The 25904-nt window shown below is 35.8% G+C and overlaps 1 protein-coding gene and 2 long non-coding RNA genes across 4 annotated transcripts in view; 2 read left to right on the forward strand and 1 right to left on the reverse strand.

Moving 5' to 3' along the window:
• LOC147565441 (uncharacterized) overlaps positions 1-25904 on the reverse strand; it is an 85907-nt gene that overhangs the window by 52853 nt on the left and 7150 nt on the right. The gene's annotated exons all lie outside the window — the stretch shown is intronic.
• Positions 102-4269, forward strand: LOC147565444 (uncharacterized). Its single transcript, XR_015237266.1, has 4 exons — positions 102-821; positions 1228-1378; positions 1568-2172; positions 3905-4269. It is a non-coding gene; the product is annotated as an uncharacterized LOC147565444 (long non-coding RNA).
• LOC147565445 (RNA polymerase II C-terminal domain phosphatase-like 2) lies at positions 11438-17442 on the forward strand. Of its 2 annotated transcripts, none has more exons than XM_086651925.1 (12): positions 11438-12010; positions 12119-12589; positions 13579-13789; positions 14142-14299; positions 14387-14457; positions 14622-14724; positions 14806-14895; positions 15117-15261; positions 15391-15782; positions 15872-15925; positions 16174-16270; positions 17033-17442. In XM_086651925.1, the coding sequence occupies exons 1-12, from the start codon at positions 11729-11731 to the stop codon at positions 17125-17127; spliced, it is 2169 nt and encodes a 722-aa protein (XP_086508051.1). In that variant the 5' UTR covers positions 11438-11728; the 3' UTR covers positions 17128-17442. The 2 variants fall into 2 exon arrangements, with proteins under 2 accessions (XP_086508051.1, XP_086508052.1); XM_086651926.1 differs by having other exon boundaries at positions 14809-14895.

Consider the following 25904-nt stretch of genomic DNA (forward strand, 5'->3'; position numbering starts at 1 on the left):
AATTCCATGTTCAAGTTGTCTTATGGTGTGACAAAATCACAAGTTAATCTCTTCTTCACGATCTTTTGACGCATATAAGAAATCGTCTGTGCCGAAGGCACGGGTCATGCCTAGGACAAAATAAATGCTCCTAACTGTTTAGTTCAAATCAATCTCACTTATAAGGGACCTTCAACCCTAACCCTCGATCCTATTTGACTTGGTCACCGGAACAGTGGAACGGCTACATAAACGTTCAAATCTCTTCATCTTCTCTTGGGCTCTTCCTTTCTCACCTTAACCATACAACCTCATGTGAAATCGAATACTGTCTGTTCCATCTCTCCAAACGTTTCATTTACCGCTCTCATATTTCCGTAAGTCTCCCCATTCTCTCTCTCTCTCTCTCTCTCTCTCTCTCTCTCTCTCTCTCTCTCTCTCTCTCTCTCTCTCTCTTTCCTGCAAATCAAACTATTCATTCTTCCACCAGTTTCAAATCCAGTTCCCCCAACTTCATCTTTTCAGTGTCTGATTTGTATATTAACAAAAGATAAACCCAATCAAAGTTTTTGAGTTCAACAAATAAGATGTTGTTGAGAAAGAAAATAAAGAGAGGGAAACTACATAAGCACATTTCCACAACCTAAATTTGCTGGCAACCTTGCAGAAACTACAAGTCATCAGTGATTTAACTCGACCCCTACCTATCCCTTCTTATGCCCGCCTTCTGGAAACCACATGGAAATGGGGTTGGTGTCTTAGGAACTAAAAAAGGGAAAAGGGAGGAAAGAAGAAGACATAAGTGAAAGTGCCTTGGGTGTGTATATTATGAATGAAATCAGGTAAAGTAGAGGAAATCAGGGAGAGTATGAATGAAGATCTTAAATCTTTTTAGGATATTTATTTTTCTTTCATATTAACTAATGTTTTTTTTTCCATTTTCATCATTAAATTTGATACTCTGTAAATGGATTTTTTCATCTTTTTCATTTTTGAGGTCATGTTGAATTCATTTGTTCTTATTTTTGTTTCTTTTCTAATCTAAATTATAAGCAGATTTATTAAGTGACATTTGTTAGAGTATTAATTTTGTTATCTGACATTGGATCTTATGTTTTGTAATTTTGGATGAGGTTGTTTTCATGATTCTACCAAAGATCAAATTGATATTTTCATGGATTAAATTAGTATAAGTTTCTATTTTTCTGTCTGATTCATTTGTTTTTTTACTCTGTTTTTGTGTTTCAGTTACTTCAACTACTCAGGCAGTTACTGCATTAAAGATTCTGAGAGAAATAAGAACAACTTTGATCGCGTATATGGGACATTCATATGCCACACATGGATGAATTCAAACTTCTTAACCTTTTAGGTGTTGAAATGGGCCTTCATATGATAAGTAAGACAAACAACACTCTTTGTTTGGTATTGAATATAACTATCTTTTTGCCATGATTGACCATGTAATTATCAAACTCCTATTGAAAGTTAATTTCGGTAGTTTTTAATGTTGATTAGTTTCTTTGTTTCACATAGATTTCGGGTTATTTTTGTCGTTTCGATGATTCCAATTGTTTTGGATGGATAGCTAGGTACATTTGACCAATGAAGAACAAAGCTCCAATACTTTATCATCTAGGTTAAGGTAACTTCATAATAGTTAAGAAATCAAGTCCGCAAGCTTCCCTTGTTACATATTCATTATGGGAATTTCCAGAAAAAGAGAAGAAGAGATGAATATAGTTTGTCCAAGATTTTGGTTTTGTTATTTGAATGATGGTAGTGTTGTCGAAAAACGGCGACTACAGATTTGTGAAGAAATGGGATTTCTCATGGTGCCTGGGAGGCTGGGACTACTGGTTGAAACCTCTTCAAATCGAGGAGTTCAAGAACATATTGCATCACTTAATTTGGAAAAAGATGGTAGAGTTGAAGGGCCAAATTAGTTATGAGAATTCTTCTACTCAAGGAATAGGAGAAAGTGGTTAGGGCCTGTACTAAGTGGAGGTGATGATCAAAACGGAAACTTAACAGAAAAATGAAGGAGCAGAAATGAAGAAGATAATGATGATTGTGGTGAGAATGAGAATGTCGATCCATCAGCCAAAAAGAAGCCTCAGATTGTTTGGTTTGTGGAACTTCACCAAAAATTTGTGGCAGCTGAGGAATTGCCAATGTGTCCTTCCCTTACAAGTAAGAATTTTCTTTATGTAGCTTTTCATGTGTTACTTTTTTTTTTCCTTGTGTCGTTTTTGTTATAGAGGTCGTACTTATAGATACTAGATATAATGAATGTCAACATGCTTCCAAGAGAAAATGTTGCTAGCCATCATCAATACTTCCCTCTTCTTTCTTGTTTTCGTTAGTGGCATTTGGTTTCCGAAAAAGAATTCAAAATATCCAGAACAAATGTCAATTTCGATGATTCGTTGATATTTTCACGAGCACCAAGATTCGTTAAAATTTAGTTATACTTTTTAGAGATTTGAATATTTGATTAAAACTTTATTTTGCGGAGTTGATTTTGACCCACAAGGGTCAATTCGACGATTAGCAGAGTCGTTATTATTTTATATTGGCGGAAGACAAGGATCGGCATTAAAACCTCTTTTAAATAATGAATCATTTTGACAAATTGATTCTTCCACTGATAATTTCAAGCACGAAATGAAACAAGATGCTTTTTTCATTGACATAACTATCTTATTGATATTGGTGCCACAACTATTGATGTAACAAATCATTTGCATAAGTTAAATGTTTGATTCCAACTACTAATCAGGAATAAGTGGTAAGAACTTAAAGCTCAATCACAGTTCATTGTGTTTTATGTTTCCCTTAAATGCACCTTGTTCTTCAGTTGAAACAAACAACTCCTACTATGTAGTCTGATTTATCTTATGAGGCATTTTTCTCATATCAATGCATTAGAAGTAGTTTGTGATACTTCTCAAAGTCAAACTCTTTCAGTTTTACTACACGACTATTCTCTTTTACATTTTCACTAGCACTTTTCTCATATCAATGCTCTAGGTCTTGTAATTTGTGGTAGTTACTTCTTTGACTCTTTAGCCTTTTCTGAATCTATGCATTTACCGAGTTCTTATTCTCTTTTACAACTGTGTCTTAGCTGCAGATTTCTTTGTGGGTACATATAGTTAAAGGGTGAAAAATAAAGTAGTTGATGGACCTAGAATTTTGGTATGCAATGCTTAAAACCCCGGGCACCTTTTGCTCTTCTGCAAGCAGCTCATCTAACAAGATGATTATCGGATGTTGAAATTTGTAGGGTAGTTACTAATTTACCATTCTTGATGTGAAGACCATACTTTTTTTCAAAGCGTATAGCAAAAAGTATTTACAAACAGACTTAACACCCATGTTTTCGAAAAAGTGTTTATTATTGTAACTTATGATGCAAAAGTAGTTACTAAGTATTTTCAATAATTAATTCTTACTTTTGGAATATGTATAGAAATTAAAAACTGTTTATTATTGTAACTTATGATGCAAAAGTATGTCAAAACTGGGTGCTCTGGAATACAACCCATAAAATGCTTGAAGCATAGGATCATGAACTACTTTAGCAGTGAAGATGATGACAACTTTCACAATGGTTTCTTTATGTGCCAAAGCAAGTTCATACAAATTCCTACATAGTTCTCTTTGGATGTTTAAGTACATTTTTTCAAGCTATTCAGTAATGCAACCTCCATAAACAGATTCATTACTTTTTTCTTCAGTAATTGATTATATTTATTATTTTTCTATACTGTTAGTAGTGACATGGCAATCTTTTGCTCCTCACCCCCATTCTTATGTGCACGTATGATGGTAAACTTTACAGTCTTACTACATAATTACAAGGTTTTGATCGTGAAGTTGACTACTTGATTCTAATTTGTTTTATTTGTTTGTTTTATAGGTGATTTTACAGACAATTCGCATGTTAAGTTCACTCCTACAGCAGTAACAAGAATAACGCATCACTTAACAAGAATAACGCATCACTTCTCATAGCCTAATGAGATGAGGCTCTATGTGTTGCAGTAGGATAAACACGCTCTTCACGTAAAAATCTTAAGTGAGGTTGTTTCCACAGGAGACGGACTAGGTAACAAGTCCTGAGTTTTCTCTTTTCCATTGTGTTTCTTCCACTTTTCCTAAAAAAATCATTTTAGGTGTGTATATAATTGACAAAATCATGTGATCCATTAAACGTATTTCAATGTTGATCGTTGTAATGTTGCCTTTTATAATTTCCAGTAAATTGATATTTTGCGTTTTTCTTAGGGGTTATGAATACTTGTTCATCCCAAATGTTTTCTCTCCCGCTATCAAGCGTCATGTACCATGCTTCATCCTAGATATGGAATCTTTTGTTGAGAATGTTATGTTTGTTTAAATTTGCAGAACATGTAGGGACCTAATATAACCAATTTGAATAGGAAGTTGACACACATTTTTCTTCCTGCCTCTACGGCAAAGAGGAGATGGTGGTGGGGAGAAAGAAACGTGTGAGACTGCGAAGTAGATGGAAGAACAGATGATTTTTTTGTTGAATTAAAAAAAAAGACGGTGGTTGGTAATAAGTGATGGTGATGAGAGTAGTGAAGTTGAAGATTGGCCAGTCTTAAAGCAGTACCAATATCCTCAAACATTCTACTTTAATCCAAAATTGCATTAAATGATATAAAAAATTACACTAAATGATGAAAAATTCCAAACTTTGTTGGAGAAGGAAAGATCTTATACCAGAATATAGGTAAATCCCTTTACCTATATTTAAATTTGATTTTTCCCGTGCCAGGGGCACGGGCTATACCTAGTATTATATAAATAGGAGTCTTGAGTGCTTTGTCACCAACATCAACACAACAACACAACAACAACTCTTCTTTAGAGAGAGAGAGAGAGCTAGAGAGGGAGCAAGTGAGAAAGAAATTTTGTTCATAGTTTTGAGCGGTGTTTAATTTTTCAGTCGTCAAAGATCTTGTATAGAAGGTTAATTTCTATACGGTACAATCTTGGGACGAACTTGCATGTTGTGTGAGTCGTCTTCATCTATCCTTCAATAAAGATTTCTTGTGCGCCCGAGGACGTAGGCTTTAGGCCGAACTTCGTTAATTCTGTTTGCATATTTGATTTTGGCATAACTTTTCGATTAATCTTCATAATCGGATCAATTTCTAGGATAGGTTCGATAGCTTCCGCGACGTTTAGTTCTAACACGAACAAACATTCCTTCTGCAATTGAAATTTAACATGGACAGTTTTCGATTGATCTGAACAGAAAAGGGAAAAAAAATTCATAATTGGATAATCAATGAAAGCATCACTTGAATCAATTAACTTACATATTTCTTCATTTGAAGTTTCTGCATTTACCAAATCTCCCTGGACATAATCTTCCTATGTGAACCCCCAAGTACTATTGTCACCAGAAATTTTTGGATTCACCTGATAAATTCAATTTTATTGAGATAGAGTAACTAAATGTAGCAGTCATGCTAAAAGGTTAAGATGATGACATTAGCTTTGAGTGGATTATCTTCATTCATCATCACAAGTCGCAAGTGAAAAGAAATAAACCAAGTGATTGTTTCCGTTGAGCTCACAACCCACAAAATAACAAGTATGTATGTTTCACAAATCAACACTTAACAGGGCCGATAAAAAGTAGCCTGAACAATCCAATAAGGTAAACATTGCACATCACATCCCCCATGACATTAGTAATTTAGTATGACGACAACATGAATATGAAATAAGCAGTTTACCTTGTTCCGATCACTTTTTATCAGACAAAATAACATTTTCCTTATAAATACACTTACCATCCAACCAAAACGTATCCCTGAATAGTTGTTGTCAGGACTTGAAATAAGACCAATTTCTCCCGTACTATATTGATCTTGGCCCACCTCTGCAGGATTGTATACTGTTATGTCTCCTTTGGCCCCAAAAAAAGTCTTCCCAGTTTCTTGATAGATTAACTCTGCTGCCTTTTATTCACACGAGTATAGCTACTTAGAAAATCAATAATTGGTTAAGGAAAATGACCCGATGTCAAGACAATATCCAAGACTAAACTGCGGCCAGAATATGCGGCCAGCGGCCTACTAACTAAAAGAAACAAATATTGAAACTATTATGAATGTCGACACAATCATAAATCTCGCCCCATTCAGTCTTTTATTATTCATAATAACAAACGTTAAATATAATGTTAGTTGTGTAATAAAAATAACATTTGGGGAGAGAATAATGGAAAATGGGTGGAGAAAAAGAAGTACATGAATAGTTTTGATAGATGGCTTATTCAAAATCTTGAGTTGTGCTTCCAACTCCAAATCTTCTTCTTTAGATAAAGTTCTTCTTGACCCCTCCACTCCTACATGATGAGGATTCAAAGATACAAGAACCAAAAGTACCAATCTTAACAAGGAGTGGACAACCTTTGAACTAGAAGTTGCAGCCATGGATGATTATTTTATTACTATCTTATCATTTTCAATAGTATATATATATAGTATATATAGCACAATGGTCTTTTTTGAGAAGGACCGAAGGATTTATCTCTAGATATTCATGATCGTCCTATTTATTTCTAATCTAATGACTGATTTTAAATTTTAGAAAAATAACCACCCACCCACTATTCTCTCCCTCCCACGTTTTTTTCACAACTCTCCCTTAAACATCCTATAATCTCTCCACATGTTCAGAAAATTAGTTACAAACCACCCACTAAATTCTCTTCCTTCCCATTTCCTACTTATTTTCACACGAAATAATGCCGTGGCGGAGGCACGGGCTATACCCTAGTATATATATATATAAATATACATGTACATAGATAGATATAGAGAGAGAGAGATCTCAATTTGCAAAATAAAGATTTCACAAGATACTAGAGTTTGAATCTAGTATTGATGAATATTTGAGGTGATATCTAGTATTGATGAATATTTTTGATTCCTTCAAATTTACAAAATCTTTAGACATTGATCTAGTTTCCAAGATTTGATAGAAATCCTAGGAATTAAAATAATATCAATCTCCATATACTTAGAGCATCTCCAATACAAAACTCAAAAAAATAACTCTATTCGTCTTATTTGTCGAGTTTCAATTGAGATTCTCACTCCTAGGTAGCAAAGATGGAGATATACAAATGCTTGATTTCTATTGGTTGGAATTTAAATATTGATGAGTTGGACAATTAGAGATATCTCAAGAGGACACTCTATTTCTGGAGTGTCCTCTTGAGATATCTCTATTCCACCCTCGACACATCATCTTTGAGTTCTTAATTGAGTTTTGCCTTGGAGATGATTTTTTAAGAAAAACTCAAAAAATCTTATGCGCCACTCCAAATTTCTAAGATTGAGTTTTGCATTGGAGATGCTCTTAGTAGACATGGAAGAAACTATAATGTAGAATCTTGATCATTCTAATAAATATAAATCTATTATATAAAACAGAAGGGAAAACAGAAGGGAAAATGCGGACGGGGACAAACCCCCTTATTTAATTAAGGATAGTGTGTAGAGGTAATTTGGTTTTTATTATGGGGTCCTTTTTTATTTTAACGATCCAGATTGTCTATTATATAAATTAGAATGTTCTTCTCGGGTCAGATCTATTCGGCGCCATTAGATTATATCAATTAATCTTTCCCTCATTCCCTCTTTAAGTTCTCTATTAAGCATAGTACAATAAATCTTTTTAGGCAACAGTTATGATTTAGACAATTAATCTTTTTTGAAAGTTATTAGGCAATTAATATTTCCATCTTAATTTATACTGCCCAAACTTCTACCGCCCAACAATATTTCTCTCGCCCATTATGCCTCTCTCTCTCCACGCTTTCGAAATTCATCTTTCTCGTTTCTGTTTCTCGACTAATTCTCTTATGTTTCTCCAAATCTTTGCATGTAAAGTACTCTATCTTTCTTATGATTTTATTTGATCTTTCTTTCTTCTTTGGAGTCAGTTCTCTCTCATTCATCTTCCTCTTTCTTATTTTGCTTCAACTTTTCTTTGTAGGAATTCACAACTCTTTCACACTCTTAAATTTTAGAGTTTTCTTCAATCTCTCTTCTTCTTTAGCGTAAGTCTTTTTCTTTCCCGTTCCTGTTTCTCGACTAATGCTCTTATGTTTCTCCAAATCTTTGCATGTAACGTACTCTATCTTTCTTATGATTTTATTTGAGCTTTCTTTCTTCTTTGGAGTCAGTTCTCTCTCATTCATCGTCCTGTTTCTTATTTGTCTTCAACTTCTTTGCAGGAATTCACACACTCTCTCTCACATCTTAAATTTTAGAGTTTTCTTCAATCTCTCTTCTTCTTTAGCGTAAGTTTTTTTTTACTAATCTTCCTTATCTAATATTTAATTTTTTCATAGCTAAGATTTCTGAAAGTGAAGCTTTGATATTATTACTTCAACAACAATTACAATATTACAACACTTATTATATAGAGTTTCAGAGAGAGAATAACTGATTAATTTCACTTCCGTCCTTTCTTATAACCGTCTATTCAACACTTCAACCCTCCTCATTCTTCAACCTTCAACATTAGTCCTCTTCTCTCTTACACCCCCCTCAAACAGATGTTCCATAGAAGGAAGGAAAAAAAAATTTGTTGCATACAAATTCAAAGGAGGCAAATAGTACACCTTTCGTAAAGATATTAGCCAAATTGAACACACATTTTACAGACCTTGGGCAGAGTTTATCATCCTTAATGTCCCCAAGATAAGGATAGCAAGTGGACCCCAATACTTTAATCATGTTATAGTCTGGAGTCTTATTGAATAACACTTCATAAGGAGTTTTAAATGATAATACCTTAGATGACGTCTTGTTGATGAGATAAGTGGCAGTGGAATAAGCATGATACCAGAAGTGTTTAGGCATAGATGCTTGAAACAACAATGTGTTCCCAACAGAGGTGATATGTCTGTTCTTCCTTTCAGCTTTCTCATTTTGTTGTGGTGTATATGGGCAAGAACTCCTAAATAGTATTCCACACTTATTGAGATGTGCCTGAAAATCTCCCTTAGCCAATTCCAAAGCACCATCACTCTGAAAGCTTTTGATAGAAGTTGAGAAAAGTGATGAGTTCGTTAGAACTCAATTATTTGTCGTCAATTTACGTCTGTTAGTCGTTGATTTTAATAAACTAATATAATTAATTGAGTTTTTCATGAACAACCCAAAAAGAAAGAAGAAGAGCATAAAGGGGGGCTCTGATGCATGATTTGATACCAAGTGAATTAATTCAGGAAACAAAAGTTAATTTTGGAACTATGTTGCAGTAGAGATATCTCAAAGGGGTGAATTGTAGTCATGACTCATGACTACTTTTCAGGGACTCAGAAATGAAAAGATCATAGTTATCCCAACCAACCCACGTGCATGTATGGTGGTCACCATGGCAATTGAAAAAGATTTACCTCTCTGTTGAAAACAAAAGGGTCCCACCATCCATCACATCACTTTGTGGGTATGATTCATATTTATCCAACTTATTTAATTGACCCAGTCCCCGTCTCCAACCAGATTCCTGGATGGGTTTGTTGGTGAAATTTTGAACCCTAATTTAACCGACCAAGGGGGTGATATAAAGGGCAGTTGGGAAGCAGGAAAGGGGATAATCTCTCAGGAGAAGTTGTCCGAGACTTCCATTATTTGTGAGCATGACTTGAGTACAAAATCGGGTAACAAAGGAGGAGCAAATGAACTAAGAGTTTCGGTGATATTTTTTTTTATTGTTACTTCTCTTTTGTTATCATTCTGTGACTATGACCATGATTATTGTACTCATGGGTTTCTAATCCTCCATCTAGAGAGGATGGTGAAACCCATGAGATTGCTTTTGGAGATACAGTAATAAATTAATTTGATAACTTATTGTTCTTCATGTATTGATTCCCACTTGGTATTTATTATTTAAATTAATTTTTCATTACTCATGCTTTTAGATTTGATATATCATGCTTAGATTAAGTCTTTGATGATCTATTCTTATTTGTTTGATGAGTAATAATTAAACTATGTTAAATGTTAAAACGATAGTGGATACAAAAAGCTAAGACTGTTTTAAAGAAAATATTTTCCGGACTTTAGATATTTCATATTCTAAAGTCTGAGTGATAAAAAAGTGTTTGATTAATTTGTTAGATGTTCTTTCTAAGTATTTCGTGGGTGGATTCAAAATCTCTAGGTTTTTTTCCGTATTGATTTTCTTGCAATCATTTATTATTTTCTCTATGTTATTTAACTTTATCATCAACACAAATCTCGAAGTTTCTTATTCACTAGTTTAGGATTAAAATATAGTTTCGATTTGTCTTCGTGGAATCGACCCGTACTTGCTAGGTCTACACTACATAGACCCGTGCACTTGCGGTTTTTATTACAAAATACGAGTTTATTTTAGCCAATTATTTAGGTTAGTTTAAATACGCATCAAAAAGCTTCTCATAGTGTTTTTGGAAGTGTTGAAAACACCCCAAACTATGAGACCTTAGTTTCATGGGATAAATCCAAAAGAAACTATTGAAATTATCTATGAATAGAATATAGTACCTAATACCAGACTTAGTATTAATTGGAGATGGACCCCAAATGTCACAGTGAATCAATTCAAGTGGTGCAGAGGAAGAGCTTGTTAATGTAGGGAAAGGGGGTCTCTGACTATTCCCTAATTGACATGAAGCACATACATCATAGTCGTCTTTAGAAGAAATGACAATCTGCTGACCCCTTTCCAAAATTGAGAGAACATCTTCGGAGGGATGACCTATTTTGTTGTGCCAAGTCTTAGCCGAAGCACTGACACTATAAGCTTGCTCCAGTGGGATCTCAGATGGACTATCACAGAGGCTCATTGAAAAATCAATACCTATCTCCTTATTTGTTGCAGTTATGATTTCATTTAGATTTATATGATAATTTTGAAACCCAAAACAAACGTGTTCGTGTTTTTTATCTCCTAATCTTCCACACCACCTACCATCATAACTTTTGACCACCTCCGACCACCACCACCACTTAAAATCAACGCCTACTGCCACCAATTACCATTACCAATTTTACCCATCTCCTTTTTTCTTTGTCTCTCTCATATCATCTATCCCTTCCTCTCTATTCCAACGACGGGGATAGTTCACTTTTGCTGGAACGACCAGTATAGTTTCGGGCTTTCCATTCAGACTAGATCAACTGTTTCGGTGAAAGTTCCCTTCATCAGAACCAAGAGAAAACGACATTAATAGTGGTGATTAGAAATAGTGGGTTGTGGTCGAAAGTTATAGCGGTGGAGAGAATGAATATTTATACTTCGAAATTTAAAAATCACCTGGAATCAGTTGTTGTTGCGTGTTAGAACAAATTTATTAATTAGGGTAGAATTTTTAAGTCCCTAAAGGGGCGGGCTGTTTGAATTTGATACTCCAATGTAATGAACTTCACTTCTTTTCTAAGAAGTCGACCGTGTCGCGTCGCCAGTTGACGTATCGAAGGTACAGTTGTAATTTCAGTAGAATCAAGAAATGGGCGCTGGGTTAGAGTTATAAATAGGCGAATTGCCCGAGGAGAAATTTCACCAAAAAGAAGAAGAGGCCGCGACTGTGAGATAGAGAGCAAAACTGAAACCCTCTATAGATTATCAGAAACCCTAATTTTCGAGATAATTTTTTTTAAAGGTTTTAGATCTTGATCTTCGTCAAACATTTTTAATGAATTCTCTAGGGTTTAAATCGGTGGTTTATCATGGAGATTTTTGTTTAGGAGAAGTTAAAATTTTACCCGCCAAAACTCAAAATTTTCAATTTCTAAATAATGAAATTCGCATCAATCATATATCTCAAACGAGTGATCGATGTATTCCGTTAGCAATTTTCCAAACGATTTCTTCATCTTCGATTCTATGCAAGCTGGAAACAAATTCTTCTACTACTACTACTAACGATAAGTCTCAATTGATTCGTCTTCATGCCTCTTGCTTCCATGAACGCAAGGTTTAATCTTGATCTTCGAAAAGAAAACTCTATATAAAAACAATTGTGATATTTGAATGAATTTTGAAATTTTGACATTTTTTTGTTTGGTCTTGTTTTGATTTACAGACTGCTGTTGTGGTTTTTGGAAAAGAAGAGATTCATTTGGTTGCAATGCCTAGTAAGGAGGGGAGATTTCCATGTTTTTGGTGCTTTTCTGTTCCGTTAGGTCTTTATGAAAATTGTTTAGAGATGTTAAAAATCAGATGTCTGGCCATCGTTTTTGATCTTGACGAGACCCTCATAGTCGGTAATAGTATGAAGTCATTTGAAGATAAAATTGGATTTCTTCAAAGTAGAATGGCTTATGAAACTGAACCTGATAGAATTTCAGTAATTTCAGCAGAATTGAAAAGGTATACAGATGATAGGTCACTGCTAAAGCAGTATGTAGATGCAGATAGTGTTATGGATAATGGGAAATTGCTTAGGGTTCAGATGGAGGAGGTTCCCGCAGTACCCGGGAGACAGGACCGATTATTTCGGCCTGTAATAAGATTGCAAGAACGGAATATTGTTCTTACTCGTATTAATCCAGAGGTTAATTAACTTATTATCTTATTTATTTGTTGCAGTTATGATTTCACTTAGATTTTGTTTTTGTGCAGATTGTTTACAAGAATATATCTCCGGTGTTTGAATTAATGCAAATTGATTGAGATAGTTTAGTAAAAACTTGCTTTTATTTGACGTATCTGAAGTGGAATTATTGCTAAATTATAAGTAGACGTTGTACACCGTACTTAACTATTGCTACATTTGTACTGAAAACCCGTTGTTTATTTCATTGGCTGTTCAAATCTGGTGGCACGATTCAGTTTTTCTTTGGCAAATAGTTTATGACCAATAGTAGGTATTGATAAATTATTTGGTAGTTTACAGGTTAGTTTATAAAGATACTCACTGGCCCTTATATTTGAAAACATGTATAATTAATTAACTACTAGTTTAAGTGTTGCTTCCTTGAATAACGGAATCCTCTAGAAATGGTATATGGATTTTGAAAAATTGAGGGACCTTTGTGTGGTGGAAGCGTATTTCCTACTCGGTCTTAGTACGGAGAAATGAGTTTTGCGCGGGTTTGTGATACTTAAGTGATAATAGAATAGTATTAATTAGCATATTACAAGCATGTCAAATAATAGTGTAATTTTGGCAAGTGAATTTGTATGGAGGTTGCCGTTGAGTATATTTGTTTATTTAATCCGACTTCTAACATGGTGTCACCATTATCATGTTGAAGGTTTACGCAACCTTGTTATTTTCTCGAGCCCTTTTTTCCTTCATGTGTTCCGAAAGCACATACATTAAACCATTCTTTACGATTCATCTCTATTGTTCCTATTTTGGTTGTTCAGCTTTGATAAATCAGGGTTTGTTGTCCGCTTTCTAGAAATATGAACTTTAATTTAATCTCAGTTTTATGTTATTGGTCGTAGTGTTCGTCGAACATGTGCTTTTCAGCTTCCATAGCTCGTTAGCTCACTTGTGATATTCATATGATTTATTATCTATCTGTTCTTTTGCAGATCCGTGATACAAGTGTGCTTGTAAGGTTGCGACCTGATTGGGAGGATCTAAGAAGTTATCTAATTGCAGGAGGACGCAAACGTTTTGAGGTTTATGTTTGTACAATGGCTGAAAATGATTATGCTCTAGAAATGTGGAGGCTCCTTGATCCAGAGACACATCTGATAAGCTTAAAGCAACTTGTGGATCGAGTTGTGTGTGTGAAATCAGGCAAGTGGCTTACTTTTAATTAGATAACATTGTACTTTGGCCCGTGTTCGGAATTATGCTTAAGATATTCCAAAATTTGTTATGTGCATTAGTATCTTAGTTGACTCATTTATCCCATTAAAAATTTAGACTGCTGTTTGGACGATGACTTTGACGACAAAAGAAAGAAAATAGTATTTTATTAATATACAAGTTCTTTGACTTGTTAAAAAAAAAGAAAAGAATATGGATACCTCATGTCCTCATCCCATGGAGATGCCAATCCAACTTCATTGTACCTCAGAACGATGGTTTTTTTTACTTTTCACCTCATGAAATTACTCATAATTTTATCATATTTCTATATTTATAGGTTGCAGAAAATCCTTGCAAAATGTTTTTCACAATCGGACGTGTCATCCAAAGATGGCAATGGTGATTGATGATCGGTTAAATGTTTGGGATGATAAGGATCAGCCTCGAGTCTACGGTGTACCTCCATTTGTACCATATTTAGATCCTCAAATGGAGGTAGTTAGACATTCTTGGAAGCTTTTTTGTAAAGATAATTAATATTTGTAACCTAATACTGGTATTTCCATGGTATGTTCTTAATAGACAGCGAATTCGTTGCCGGCCTTACGTGTAGCGAGAAATGTTGCAAGCACTGTCAGGTCTGGGTTTTTCAAGTAAGTATGCCAGTTAATGTTGTACAGAATAATTGGTGCAGTCTTCATATATATATATATATATGAAGAATATAATGTATTCTTCATATAATGTATTTCTTTTCCTGGGTATAGTTATCGCTGTGTGGTTTTTGACTTCGTTAAGAATATAATGTATTTGGCAGAGAGTTCGACGAGAATCTATTACGAACAATTTCCTCTGTCTGCTATGAAGACGACACTGCAAATTTACCTTCTCCTGATGTTGGCAATTTTTTAACGTTAGAGGTAATCAAGTTGACTATTTTGTATGCAAATGCGTTTGAACTTTGAAACAATACTTACTCTCTTGGTATCCCTATGCTGCAGAAGGCTGGTTTTGTACCAAACGGGATTGTAAAAGCACCTTTCTACGAGGGAATAGCTGGTGCTGAAGTTGATCGAAGTTGGAACTGGGTTGTAAGTTCTGGATTTCTTATATCTTCTTATGCTTGATGACGTCATTATTCCTATAACGTCTTACAGGATACAGTTTGGCCTTCATATTTGATTGTCGAAGGCAACTCAAAAAAGTTTCTACTTGATTAGCTTTATTTAGTTGGTAATCTAGTTTTGATTTCTGAACCTGTCTTTGTAATTCGAGGAAAGTTCCCAAAACTAGTCAATTTTCACTTTTTCAGGATCACAGGAACACCACGGTGGATACATCAACACCTTTTGGCAGTAATTATCATGATCCGAGGCCTGGCGCATCTCTACAACCTGTGACCATCTCACATAATAGTTTTGGGGATGCAGCATCTAGAACATTTGCTTCGTTACAGAGTATATATATAGCTTTTAATATCTTTAGTTGGTTATTTCGATAAACATGCATATTGGACGCTTCTTTGTTATTCTTAATTGGCATTATTAAGTATCTTATCCTTATAAGGATTTCCTTCTGCATCTTAGATTCTACCCTGCCTGGAGGTTCTACCAGAGGACATGTGAACCCCTCTGAAATAGATCCTGAAGCAAGGAGAAGATATCTCGCCATGCAGCAGGGACATCTTATGCGGAAACAAGGGTTCAAGAACCCTTTATCAAGACCACTTCCACCAGTATCAGCATTGTCAGGACAGAGTCGTGGAGGCTGGTTGGTTGAAGAAAACTCTGGTACGGGATATTCTAAAAATCGAGCTGCAACGATGGCTCAAGGTGTTAGTGCTCCTCATAAACCGCAAGATTACCAAGCGTCTAACGATATCAGAGAGATTCATACTGAAGGTAGAAAAATCTGTATGCGTCCATCTGCCATATCCACTCAAGTACTGCAGGAGATTGGTCGGAAGTGCGAGACTAAGGTATGGAAGATAACTTAGGCTCGCTGTTCCCTTATTTGTAAGTTGATGTTCTTTGTTAAACATTAATATTGTTAACTAATGCTCTGTAGGTTGAGTTCAAGTTGGATGGGAGCACCTTTAAGGACCTGCAATTTTCTTTTGAGGTCAGTAATATGTAATTTTCTGTTAGTGATGAAGTATTGGTTTTGTCACTTTGTTTTTATAGTTTAGGAAGATGATTTTGAGCACCAACTCTGGATACTCTGAATGAGTCTGTCTTAATATTTCTGTATTTTTGCGATTTCAACTATAGTTGGTTGAAGTACTCGAGTTAATTTTTTCTAATTATGCTGTATTGCTGTAGCCATTTGGAGTAATTCAATTTTATGTTCAATGCTTCTGATTGATTTAGGTATTCTTCAATGGTGAGAGGATAGGCTATGGTAAAGGCAGAACAAAGGCAGATGCCCAAAACCAAGCAGCTGAGGATGCCCTTCACAACTTGGCAGGTAAATCCTAATAATTGAGTATCCTTTATGGTTATCTTTCCTTAATTTGCTTGTCGTAGTCTTTTGGACTCGAAATCTCTTATGTGAATATCCATGGGTACATATCTAACGCATAACAAGTTTCATTAACCTGGTATAGGCTCAAATACTTCCTTAGACTTTCGTTACAATCTTCTAGGACAGACTATTTCTACCACATAACAAATCGTTAGTTGTTCATAAAAAACCAATACCAAATCAAAGAAAGTAGGAAAAATGTTTCAGTTTTGTGTATCTAACTATTTTGTGCATCCAGCATCAGTATATACACTCTGAATTTTGAATAGCACTTCGAAGAATAGCTGAAGCTAGAATACTTATAGCGTTTTGTCATTCACATGTTTTGCTGATAGCCGACATTTGATAAATGGTAATCTATGATGCGTTCTTGGGACTTAGGTTTGTTGATGTACTTGATCATATATCATACATTCATACTATTTTATCCATCTCTCAGTAATTCCTGTACTAATTAGGTCTTGGATCCAGTTATCTCATTACGTAGCGAGCTTCACTATTTAAAAAAAAGGAAAAAAAATTGTCTTCTCTTAAGCGTATCAATTTTTTCAACCAGTTTAACACATGAAGTACGAATGATATATCGCTTTCATCTTAGTGCTTTCCTCTTATTCATAACGTGTATTGTAGTCAAGTGCAATTCGTTTCTGCACTAATTTCATATAAGAATAGTTAGTAAATAAAGGTAGTTCTCTAATAATGCAGGTAAATATGCGACAATTGTTGCACCTGATCCAGTTACTAGTAAAGATTTACGTAAGGGATCCCTTGAAAACGAGAATGGTTTTTTATGGGAATAAGCTGCCAAGAGAACCCGTTATGCCTAGCTTCAGTACTTGTCCGGTGAGTGGTCTTCATAGTGAAATCGATATTATTAGGAATTCTCTTAACGAGAAGCTTACCAGAATGTAATAACCAACAAGGTACAAATGAACCTATTAAGTTTTCTTAGCTTGGAGTTGCTTGAAATGAGCTTCTTATGTCTAATAGTATTATAAGTTATGTTGTATCCATTGCCCAATACTGGGATTTGAATTTGAAGATGTAAGGTGGTGTTGTTGATGTTATTGTTGTCTGGATCTAAATTGATTTTTGAATGTTCATTCTTTTATCTATCTTGTGTATATGAATGGCTAAGTCAACCTGAGGCAAATCAGATTCATACAATAACACCACCTAGGTTAGTAGCCTTTGTTTTTTAAGGCATGTACTCCAACTTGTGTCTTTCACAGATTATCTAAATTTGATTGAGGGATTGGGCCATTGGTCCAAAAAGGGGCCCAAAATGAAAATCCCACCCAAAGTTGCCTAAAAATGAAAGGGAGGTCCAATGTGTCAGTTTGGCGGTCAAAATTACGTAAAAGACCCTTAGAAAATAAAGTATTTACCGTTCATGCCATCGAAAATTACAAAATTGCCATCGAAAATTCTCGGGAAACGATTGTTTTTCTGAAAAAGAATCTGAACAACCCGTCCATCAGAATCTGTACTGTTCAGAAAATTACGGAACTGCCACCGAAAAATTTCCGGGAAACGAAATTTTTTTCGGGAAATTATTTTATTTACTGGAATTTTTTTTTCTGTACTAGACATTTTTGCTGGGCGGGAATTTGAAATTTCGTAAAAAAGTTTGAAAATTTGGGCGGGAATTTGAAATTTTCAAAACTTCGACAAAAAAATTTTGTGACCGGAAATTATTTTATTTACTGGAATTTTTTTTTCTGTACTAGACATTTTTGCTGGGCGGGAATTTAAAATTTTCAAAAAAATTTTGAAAATTTGGGCGGGAATTTGAAATTTCGTTTGAAAATTTCAAAATTTCGAAAAAAAATTTCGTTTGAAAATTTCAAAAAAATTTGAAAATTGGAATTTTTTGTGTATGGGAAATTATTTTATTTACCGGGAAGAGATGGCTTGCTGGGTGGGAATTTGAAATTTCGTTTCAAAATTTCAAAATTTTTTGAATTTTTCGTGTACTAGTAAATTATTTTATTTACCAGTCAGTTTTTTTTTCCTAGAAAACATCAGCATGTCCCGTCCAAGGGCAAGAGGGGAATAAAAAAAAAACTGACAGTTGGACCTGCAACTAATTTTTGGGCAAGAGTGGATTTTTTTTGGGTTTACCCCCCAGATTTTGGACTGCTGACTCAAAAATCCAATTTGATTTTATGTAATCTGTACCTAGTTGATAACTACCTGTAAACCTATAAATATCCATGTATACTTCATTACTAAACACAAAGAAATACTCTCTCTTCAAGCATTCAAGTTGAATTCAAGAGGTGATTTACCTCTTCAGAGACACTCATTTAAATTCCACCCAAGCAAAGCCTATAAACGTAATCCACCCAGCAGTGGTCTATCCCTCCGCTCTTTTATAAGAACCCCAATGGCATTATTGACGTGGGATTAAAATGTGGAAGCCAAACTTATTTTATAACAGTAACATGTTCCCACATTTTAAACTTCTTGACGTGAAATAGATACAAAACTTTATAAATACGAAACGTAGTCTTCCATACACGTACTTGTAAGTAGGGTCGGGAAAGCGGTGCAGAAATTTGAAACCCGGCCCTAACTGCTCGATCCGAGACGACTCGGAGACCGAGAAGCACCCGATTAGGGTGTACTCGACCCATTGTAAGTGTGTAATCTAAATGCCAACTACGTTAATTGTTTAACTATGTATATACGATTGAAAATGTCTAAGTAAGTCAAAAATATTAATCGGTCGGACTCGAACAGAATGTCGGTTAGAGCCTTTTTTTCGTGCCCGTCCGACAAAACTTGGCGGTCCCGACGGGTAGTGTGTGTCTCGGACACCGGACTGCCACGAACACATCGGGCTCGGGTGGTTTGTGGACGGACCTGGGCTCGCAAACCTTTTTCGCACCCGTAGTTATGTCACATTCTTCGTCTGTTGGGATTCCAATGGTTAGATCTTGCAAATCTAAGGTAGGATGGGTGCTGGCCGGTCATGCTCTCCAAGAAATTCTGAAGCTAAAAAAAGCGAGACTTTGACTCCCACATTGACCACCGATTAAATCTTAACAACCACTAACATTATTCCGTTTGAGTGTATATGAGTCATCAAAGAGAGATGGCGTAGGGAGGTTTGCAGAAGGGGCGATCTTGGCATCTGAAGCTTTGCTCTGCCTAAGAGACAGGTGGAAGCATGAAAATGGAAACTACACTCCATTAGCTTGGAATCTTCACTAGTAGGGGCGATTTTTTTTCATGACGACCACACCACGTGATTATCATCAAGCCGGTGTCTTATCACCGCAAGATCTCAACTAGTGATTTTTCATCGCCCTCCAAACGTATGTAAATGTAACAAATTTTCCTAAAAATGTGATGAACTCTAATCTTAAACAATTTCATTGATTTTTAAACCTGCACACTGCACTGACATGTGCGTTGGAGTGTCTTTGCTGGTAGTTTCCTTCTTCATCTCGAATCACCGTTACAATATCAGGAAGAAGTCAAATCAAAATTTACAAAGTTGTTTGTAAAGTTAAATGGAAAAATCAGTTTCCGACGTTATCATCTTACTTTTTTTTTGTTAAAGGGAATTGATAGTACAGAGAATGGGTCTGTCATCTTGGTAGACGGAGACGGAATTGTGAGAGCCGATGTTCATTTTAGAAGGGACATTAACATAAAAGAGTCTAATACAATAAAGTAAGAAGAAAAACACAAATACAATAAGTAAAGTAGTACAACAAAATACCAGAACTGAAGAGGTACATAGTATAACTTCGGTTTGTAGAGCAGTCTTCATTCTGTAGCTTGCAAGGTTGGCATCTCTTCTTGAGTAAGATACCATATTTAATCTTGAGAGTCCGTCTGGTAGCTATAAAGATGAAGCTCGTATCTAACTTCTTGTAACACTTAAGATGGATTAAAACCCAAAATTTCTGGAAGAAACGAGGGTGTCTGCAAGATGGAATCATAGGATGATTCCAGGTTATCCCGCCAGTATTCTTCATGTACATAGACCATATCCGATCGAATTCTACAATGTAGAAACAGTTCAGACACCTGGGAAATGGGATCGCCGTCATAGCCCGAGTATGAATACCCTGCTAATCCGACAAAAGATCGCAATAAAATTACGTAAAGGGGTGGAAGTGAACATGTTACAGAACTTGGATAAGAGATAAATCTATAAGATCACCAAAGACACATGTACTCAACAAAAAGTGAGCTGGAAGATAAGTAACATAAACTGCACGATGAAGATGGATATTAATATACAACGTAGGGTGCCGACCGAGATCGAAGGGAAAATTTAGATATATGCTTTTAATTACTGGTCCGATTGAAAGGCGTAGGTGGCTAGCAAATGAACGATTAATATTCCTAAACTGGTATCGGTTAAAGATGGATGAAACTAGAATGGATGGCCTATCAAATCGATCGTAAGTAGTTCGACCGCATGGAAACTCTATATGACTAGGAGAAGTTATATGATCGCAGTGGACATAAATGTTCAACATGATAAGAAGACTGCTAGATTTTTGTTGCAAATAGAAATAAATTAATAAATGTCAGAATTGGTGGGCCGCCTAGGGCCTTCAAATTTAGGGGGCCCCAGATTTATATATAGATAGTACTTTTGTATGTATTTTTATGCATACATTTATTAAGTTTGTGTAGGCAGTAGAGTTGACATAATAGTTGGTTAAATAACCTAAAGTTAGAGGTTCGACTCCTACGAGTTACAACATTTTTTAAATATATACTCCATATATATATATTTTTTTTTCTGTGAGTTACATTAAATAACAAAGTCTATCAAGTGAAACCAATTAAAGTTTTTTTTTTTGATAATAGCTTTCAAAAATAAAATATTCAGTAACCATACAATGTTCAAGTATCATAAGCAACAGTAGGCTACAAGGAATACTTAAAGTTAACTGAAAGGACTAAAAGCAAATAGCTTAAGTCGAAGGATGTAATGCAGATTTAGCCAATTGATGAGCCTCTGAATTGCAAATTCGGGGGCAGAATTGTAACTCCACATTGCTACTCCTGATGTCATTACGCAGCATCCCTAATTCCCTAGATAAGCGCCACGGTAACACACAATCTCCTTCAGAGAGCATATCCACCATTGATTTCGAATCCCCTTCTAAGATATATAAGCCCAAACCCAGCTCAATACTGAGTTCAAACCCTAATCTGAATCCTATCATTTCGCTGTGGAGGGGCGACACCGCCTGGAATCTGGTGGATTTAGTACCTAAGATAACTCCATTTTCATTTCTAGCAATAGCACCTGCCGCTGCTAAAGGAGGTTCAAAAGCTCCGTCAACATTGATTTTGATAGGAACCTTAAAATACAAAATCATAATATTTAAACTTTATTAACTACTCATGGAAGCTTTAACATACTCCTAAATAAACGAATAACAAAAATCAAATTAAACACACATTCTTATAATTTCTATTTTTCTCTTTTTTAATTTGTTTTCAAACTTCAATCTCACATTTCTATTACATTCTCTACAAAGGTTTATAACACAATTATCGAGATAAGCTTCTTGTTCTTTTAAGTTTTCTTCGTTTTTTATTTTTTGTTTATTTTTAAATTCTTATTACTACTTACTAAAAATGCAAGAAAAAACGACGTTCAAGTAGTATTTGTTTCGCGACTAATTTTAACAACTATAAAATATCAACTCTTACATTTTTTCCAACTTAAAGTGCAGGGGACCTTCGATACGTTCGCCTAGGACCCCCCGAAAGTTAGAGCCGGTACTGATAAACGTGAGAGTTATTACAACAATAATGTCTAATAATAGAGGGAACAACCTCCCAATTACTAGTACTCATCGTCTTCCTTGCCCATTTCGCTAGAGAGTCGGCTAGATCATTGCTTTTGCGGGACAGAATCGTTCCCTGGATGTCTTCTGCAGTACCTATAGTTTCTCCTTCTTCTGTTGCTTTAGTATTAATAATAGTAGTATGGGCATGCATAAATGTCGCTTCGTCATTATGAAAGATGTTACTGATACTTGTCGGTTTCTTAATATCGATAAAGGAGACATCCGTATTTAGTTTGACAAGTGGGTTGATTAGGGGCAGGGGTGGATATGTGTGTAGGCTAACCCAGGCTACAGCCTGACTTCATTCTTAAAACTGTCGGACTAAAAGATAATCAATTGGAGGAATTTGCCTGTGGTGGTAGATGCCAAACCCTTGCGCCCATGAGGACAAGAGTTCGAATCATGCTTCGAGCTTTTAATTTTCCCAAAAATTTATCCTGCTTAGTTTTAGTCTGAGAAGGATAATTTACCTTTTCGTCCTCAAGTTATAACAGAATCCAGATTTTACCCCTAATTTGGAACAAACTAATGTCTTGGCACTCATGAGTGTCTAGGATTTCTTTTTGACCCATCTTTTTCTTTTTCAATTTTGTGCGTAATGTGTTCTTTAATTTTGTTGTTATTACATTTTTCTGTCTTTCACTTTATCCTTCTCTCACCTACACTATATATTTCTCTCCTTTATCGTCTTTCCCTCCTTCCTTTTTTCCCCTAAGGTGTTACATCGAAAGAGAGGGTTCACCTACAATATATTTCTCTTTGTGTTTGTCCATTGATGAATTGATGTTTGTTTGTCGTTTCATGGTCATGTTTTATGAATTATGATTCTTAGTTTCTTATGAGTTATGAATCTTACATAATTATTGCGAATCTAGTTGACGTCTAATTGTAGGTTGACATTGTTTATTGATTCATGTTTAGTTATTTGATTTTTGATTGATACTGGATGATGTTTGATTCATGTTTAAAATTTTTTAGTGAGAAAGTTTACATGAATATGAAATGCATCCTTAAGAATGTATAATAATCAATAGAATGTACCTTTAAATAACATTTTTACATGTATTTACATGCATCATAAGTGGAAACTTAATTTTATTGACTTTTCGATTAAAAAAATTGACTTCAGTGAAGTTAAAGTTTAGCCCTGTCCGAATGGAAATCCTGGCTCCCCTAATTGGGGGTTGCCATGAGGCCTGGTTCTTGGAAGACTATATCTTATCTTTAATATCGTTTAGATTGATGAAAACAAAGATTTTGATGGATTTCAACAAAACAAAAAAAAGAGGAAAAATTTATTTGTGGAAAGTTTCTTGCGGGTTGAAAGCGAGTCGTCCAAATCTAGGCGTGCTCGCTTCGTCCAATTGACCTTCAAACTGACTTGTCCTATTTGCCGCTTTAGTCCTTAGTTTAATCGATCTTCGTCCAAACTTGAAACTTTAATTTCTCATTCATCCGGAACCGGATTCGAGTGATTCTGACCTATAAATTAAAGAGCTCGATGAGACACACAAAAGCATGTTTTGTTTCTGAGTTTGACGAATCAGATCGATTCAAAGTCAGCTCCGCTTCCAACAAAGTTCTCATGTATGATTTTAGATGCCTCAACTTTTGTCTTCAAAATTATAACTAAAAGTTGTCTAAAAGACAATGTTGAAAGAAAATCAAATCCAGTACTTACAGAGTAGTCTACTGTTGCTACTAAGGCACCCTTTTCATAGAAACAAAAAGGAAGCTGCCTTTAGAATTTCCAAAAGCTGCTAACAAATTCCATAAGCTTGGTAATTGGTAGGATGAGGGGGGAAGACCTTGGGTGGCCGTTCCAAGCTTGAAAATATCAATATTTTGGACAAAATCCACTAGTTAAAGATGAGCTTATCGAGCAACGTGCTAATACAACAACCTGTAATTTTGGTATAAAATTTTCCCATAAAAATAACACAATTTATTTATAGTTTCTTATAACAACTTAATAATATTCCTTAACAAAAAAAAACTTACTAGTACTATTTCTAACCATTCACATCTGACTATCTTTGGTGCTAGAAGTTTAGTGGGGTTAGGTAAGGCCATTATTAGAAGTAAACAATTTTAAACTAGGGATTTCAATATGGAACAGATTTCATAAATTCATTACCCAAATCAAAAATTTTAATAGTTTCTGTTCCGGTTCCTAGTTTTTTTTGTTGGGTTCCACAATATAAAGATAAGGAACTTGAACCTATCCTATGGTGGGAACCCAATACTATCAGTGGACGGGTAGAAAGTCACACGGTTAGAGAGGTTGTTAGGTGGGCACCAGCAACTAGGCTTCAGACCTTCAAATAGATGGGCGAACGGGTAGAAGGTCGGTTCAAGTAGTCGGGTAACTGGGTAGGCGAACGCCCGGGTAGGAAATGAGTACTGGTAGACCAACGTCTGGGTAGGAAACGAGTACTGGTAACCTGTAGACCTGCACAAGGGAAACAGAACCGTGAAGTCCAAGGGCACTGGGGATGGTGTCGGCCAAGGACCCTCCGACGACCAAGTTAGTAACTTAGTTCGATATAATAAAGTAAATAGATCGAAGATAGAATTACTAATGATGTTAGTGTCGTTATAGCATAGGGGTGACACGACTCGTAGAGTGGCCGGAGCTCGATTCAACGGAATGATGAGTTGGGGTAGCTTCTGGACTACTTGATCAGCAGAGTAGACTTCTGGTTATAGAAGAGTAAGATTCTGCTTGCGGAAGGGTAGATCTCTGCTTGTGGAAGGGTGGACTTCTGCTTACAGAAGGGTAGACTAGCAAGGTATGAGAGAAACGAGAAGCCTCTACAAGTTCTGATGGGGTTTCATAGTTACTTCTAGCCGAAACCTCTGCCTTAGACTAGCATAGGTCAGAGGTTTATCGAATGAGGTGACTTCTAGCCGGAGCTTAGTATATAATGAGTGAAGTGATTGGAGTAGAGCTTCTGGAGTGCTGAGTAGAGAATGAGTAAATGATTACGAGTGAGAGTCAGATGATCTTCTCAAGAGCAAGGCTTCCTCTATTTATAGAGTGTAGAGGATAGTAACTGCATGCTTGTTAGCTCCGCAATAGTAGGATCCCATTAAACTGTTTTCGTAGTCGTTGACCTCTTGAGAGGGAATCGTAGCCCTATGATACACGTTACCTTAGCCTGTTCGTTGCCAGTAGAAATGGTCCACTACTCCTTTAAAGTAGCGCAAGACTCGGTCTTCTACTATGATTCTAACTTGTAACGAAATGCTAAGATTGGGCTGACCCAATCTCTAACGACTTGGCCACGCGTGCACACAACTAGTTGGAGTGTGGGTAGATTGTCATGGCAGACCATATCCTAATATGTCAGAAGCATCGGCTTGAGTAAGCATGCTAGACTTTTTGGGCTTACGAGGCGTGTTGGGCTTTCGATGGGCTTCCTTACTAGGCCGTCGAGGCTACTGAAGGCCCTCCTCTCATGTAGTGCGAGGGTGGGTTCATAAAGAAGGCCCAATGTTATTTTTTGCCAATACAGTTTGTCCCCCACTCCCTGAGTTAGCGAGTGGCTGACTTAGGGAGTAGATGTAGCTTCAAACATTGAAATCGGGCCCAGATGCTTTGTATTGCCGCTTTGTCTCCCATGTGGTACGCCAGAGTGTTTTGATATGGACTTGAAGAAGAGGCGCAATGGTTGACAGAAATTCGAGTCAAGGAGACCCGTATTTCAGAGAGAGTGATGGATGCTAGATCAATAGACCAT

Source organism: Eschscholzia californica, unplaced genomic scaffold, assembly GCF_041429995.1.
Source record: "Eschscholzia californica isolate CP2 unplaced genomic scaffold, dmEscCali1.0.p SCAF_1, whole genome shotgun sequence".
Classification (NCBI taxonomy): domain Eukaryota; kingdom Viridiplantae; phylum Streptophyta; class Magnoliopsida; order Ranunculales; family Papaveraceae; genus Eschscholzia; species Eschscholzia californica.

Coding starts and splice junctions, on each gene's coding strand:
- LOC147565445 (XM_086651925.1), top strand. CDS start 11,729: ATGAATTCTCTAGGGTTTAAATCGGTGGTTTATCATGGAGATTTTTGT. Junction 14,458..14,621: donor GTCAGGTCTGGGTTTTTCAA/GTAAGTATGCCA, acceptor TGTATTTGGCAG/AGAGTTCGACGAGAATCTAT. Junction 15,926..16,173: donor ACCTGCAATTTTCTTTTGAG/GTCAGTAATATG, acceptor TGATTGATTTAG/GTATTCTTCAATGGTGAGAG.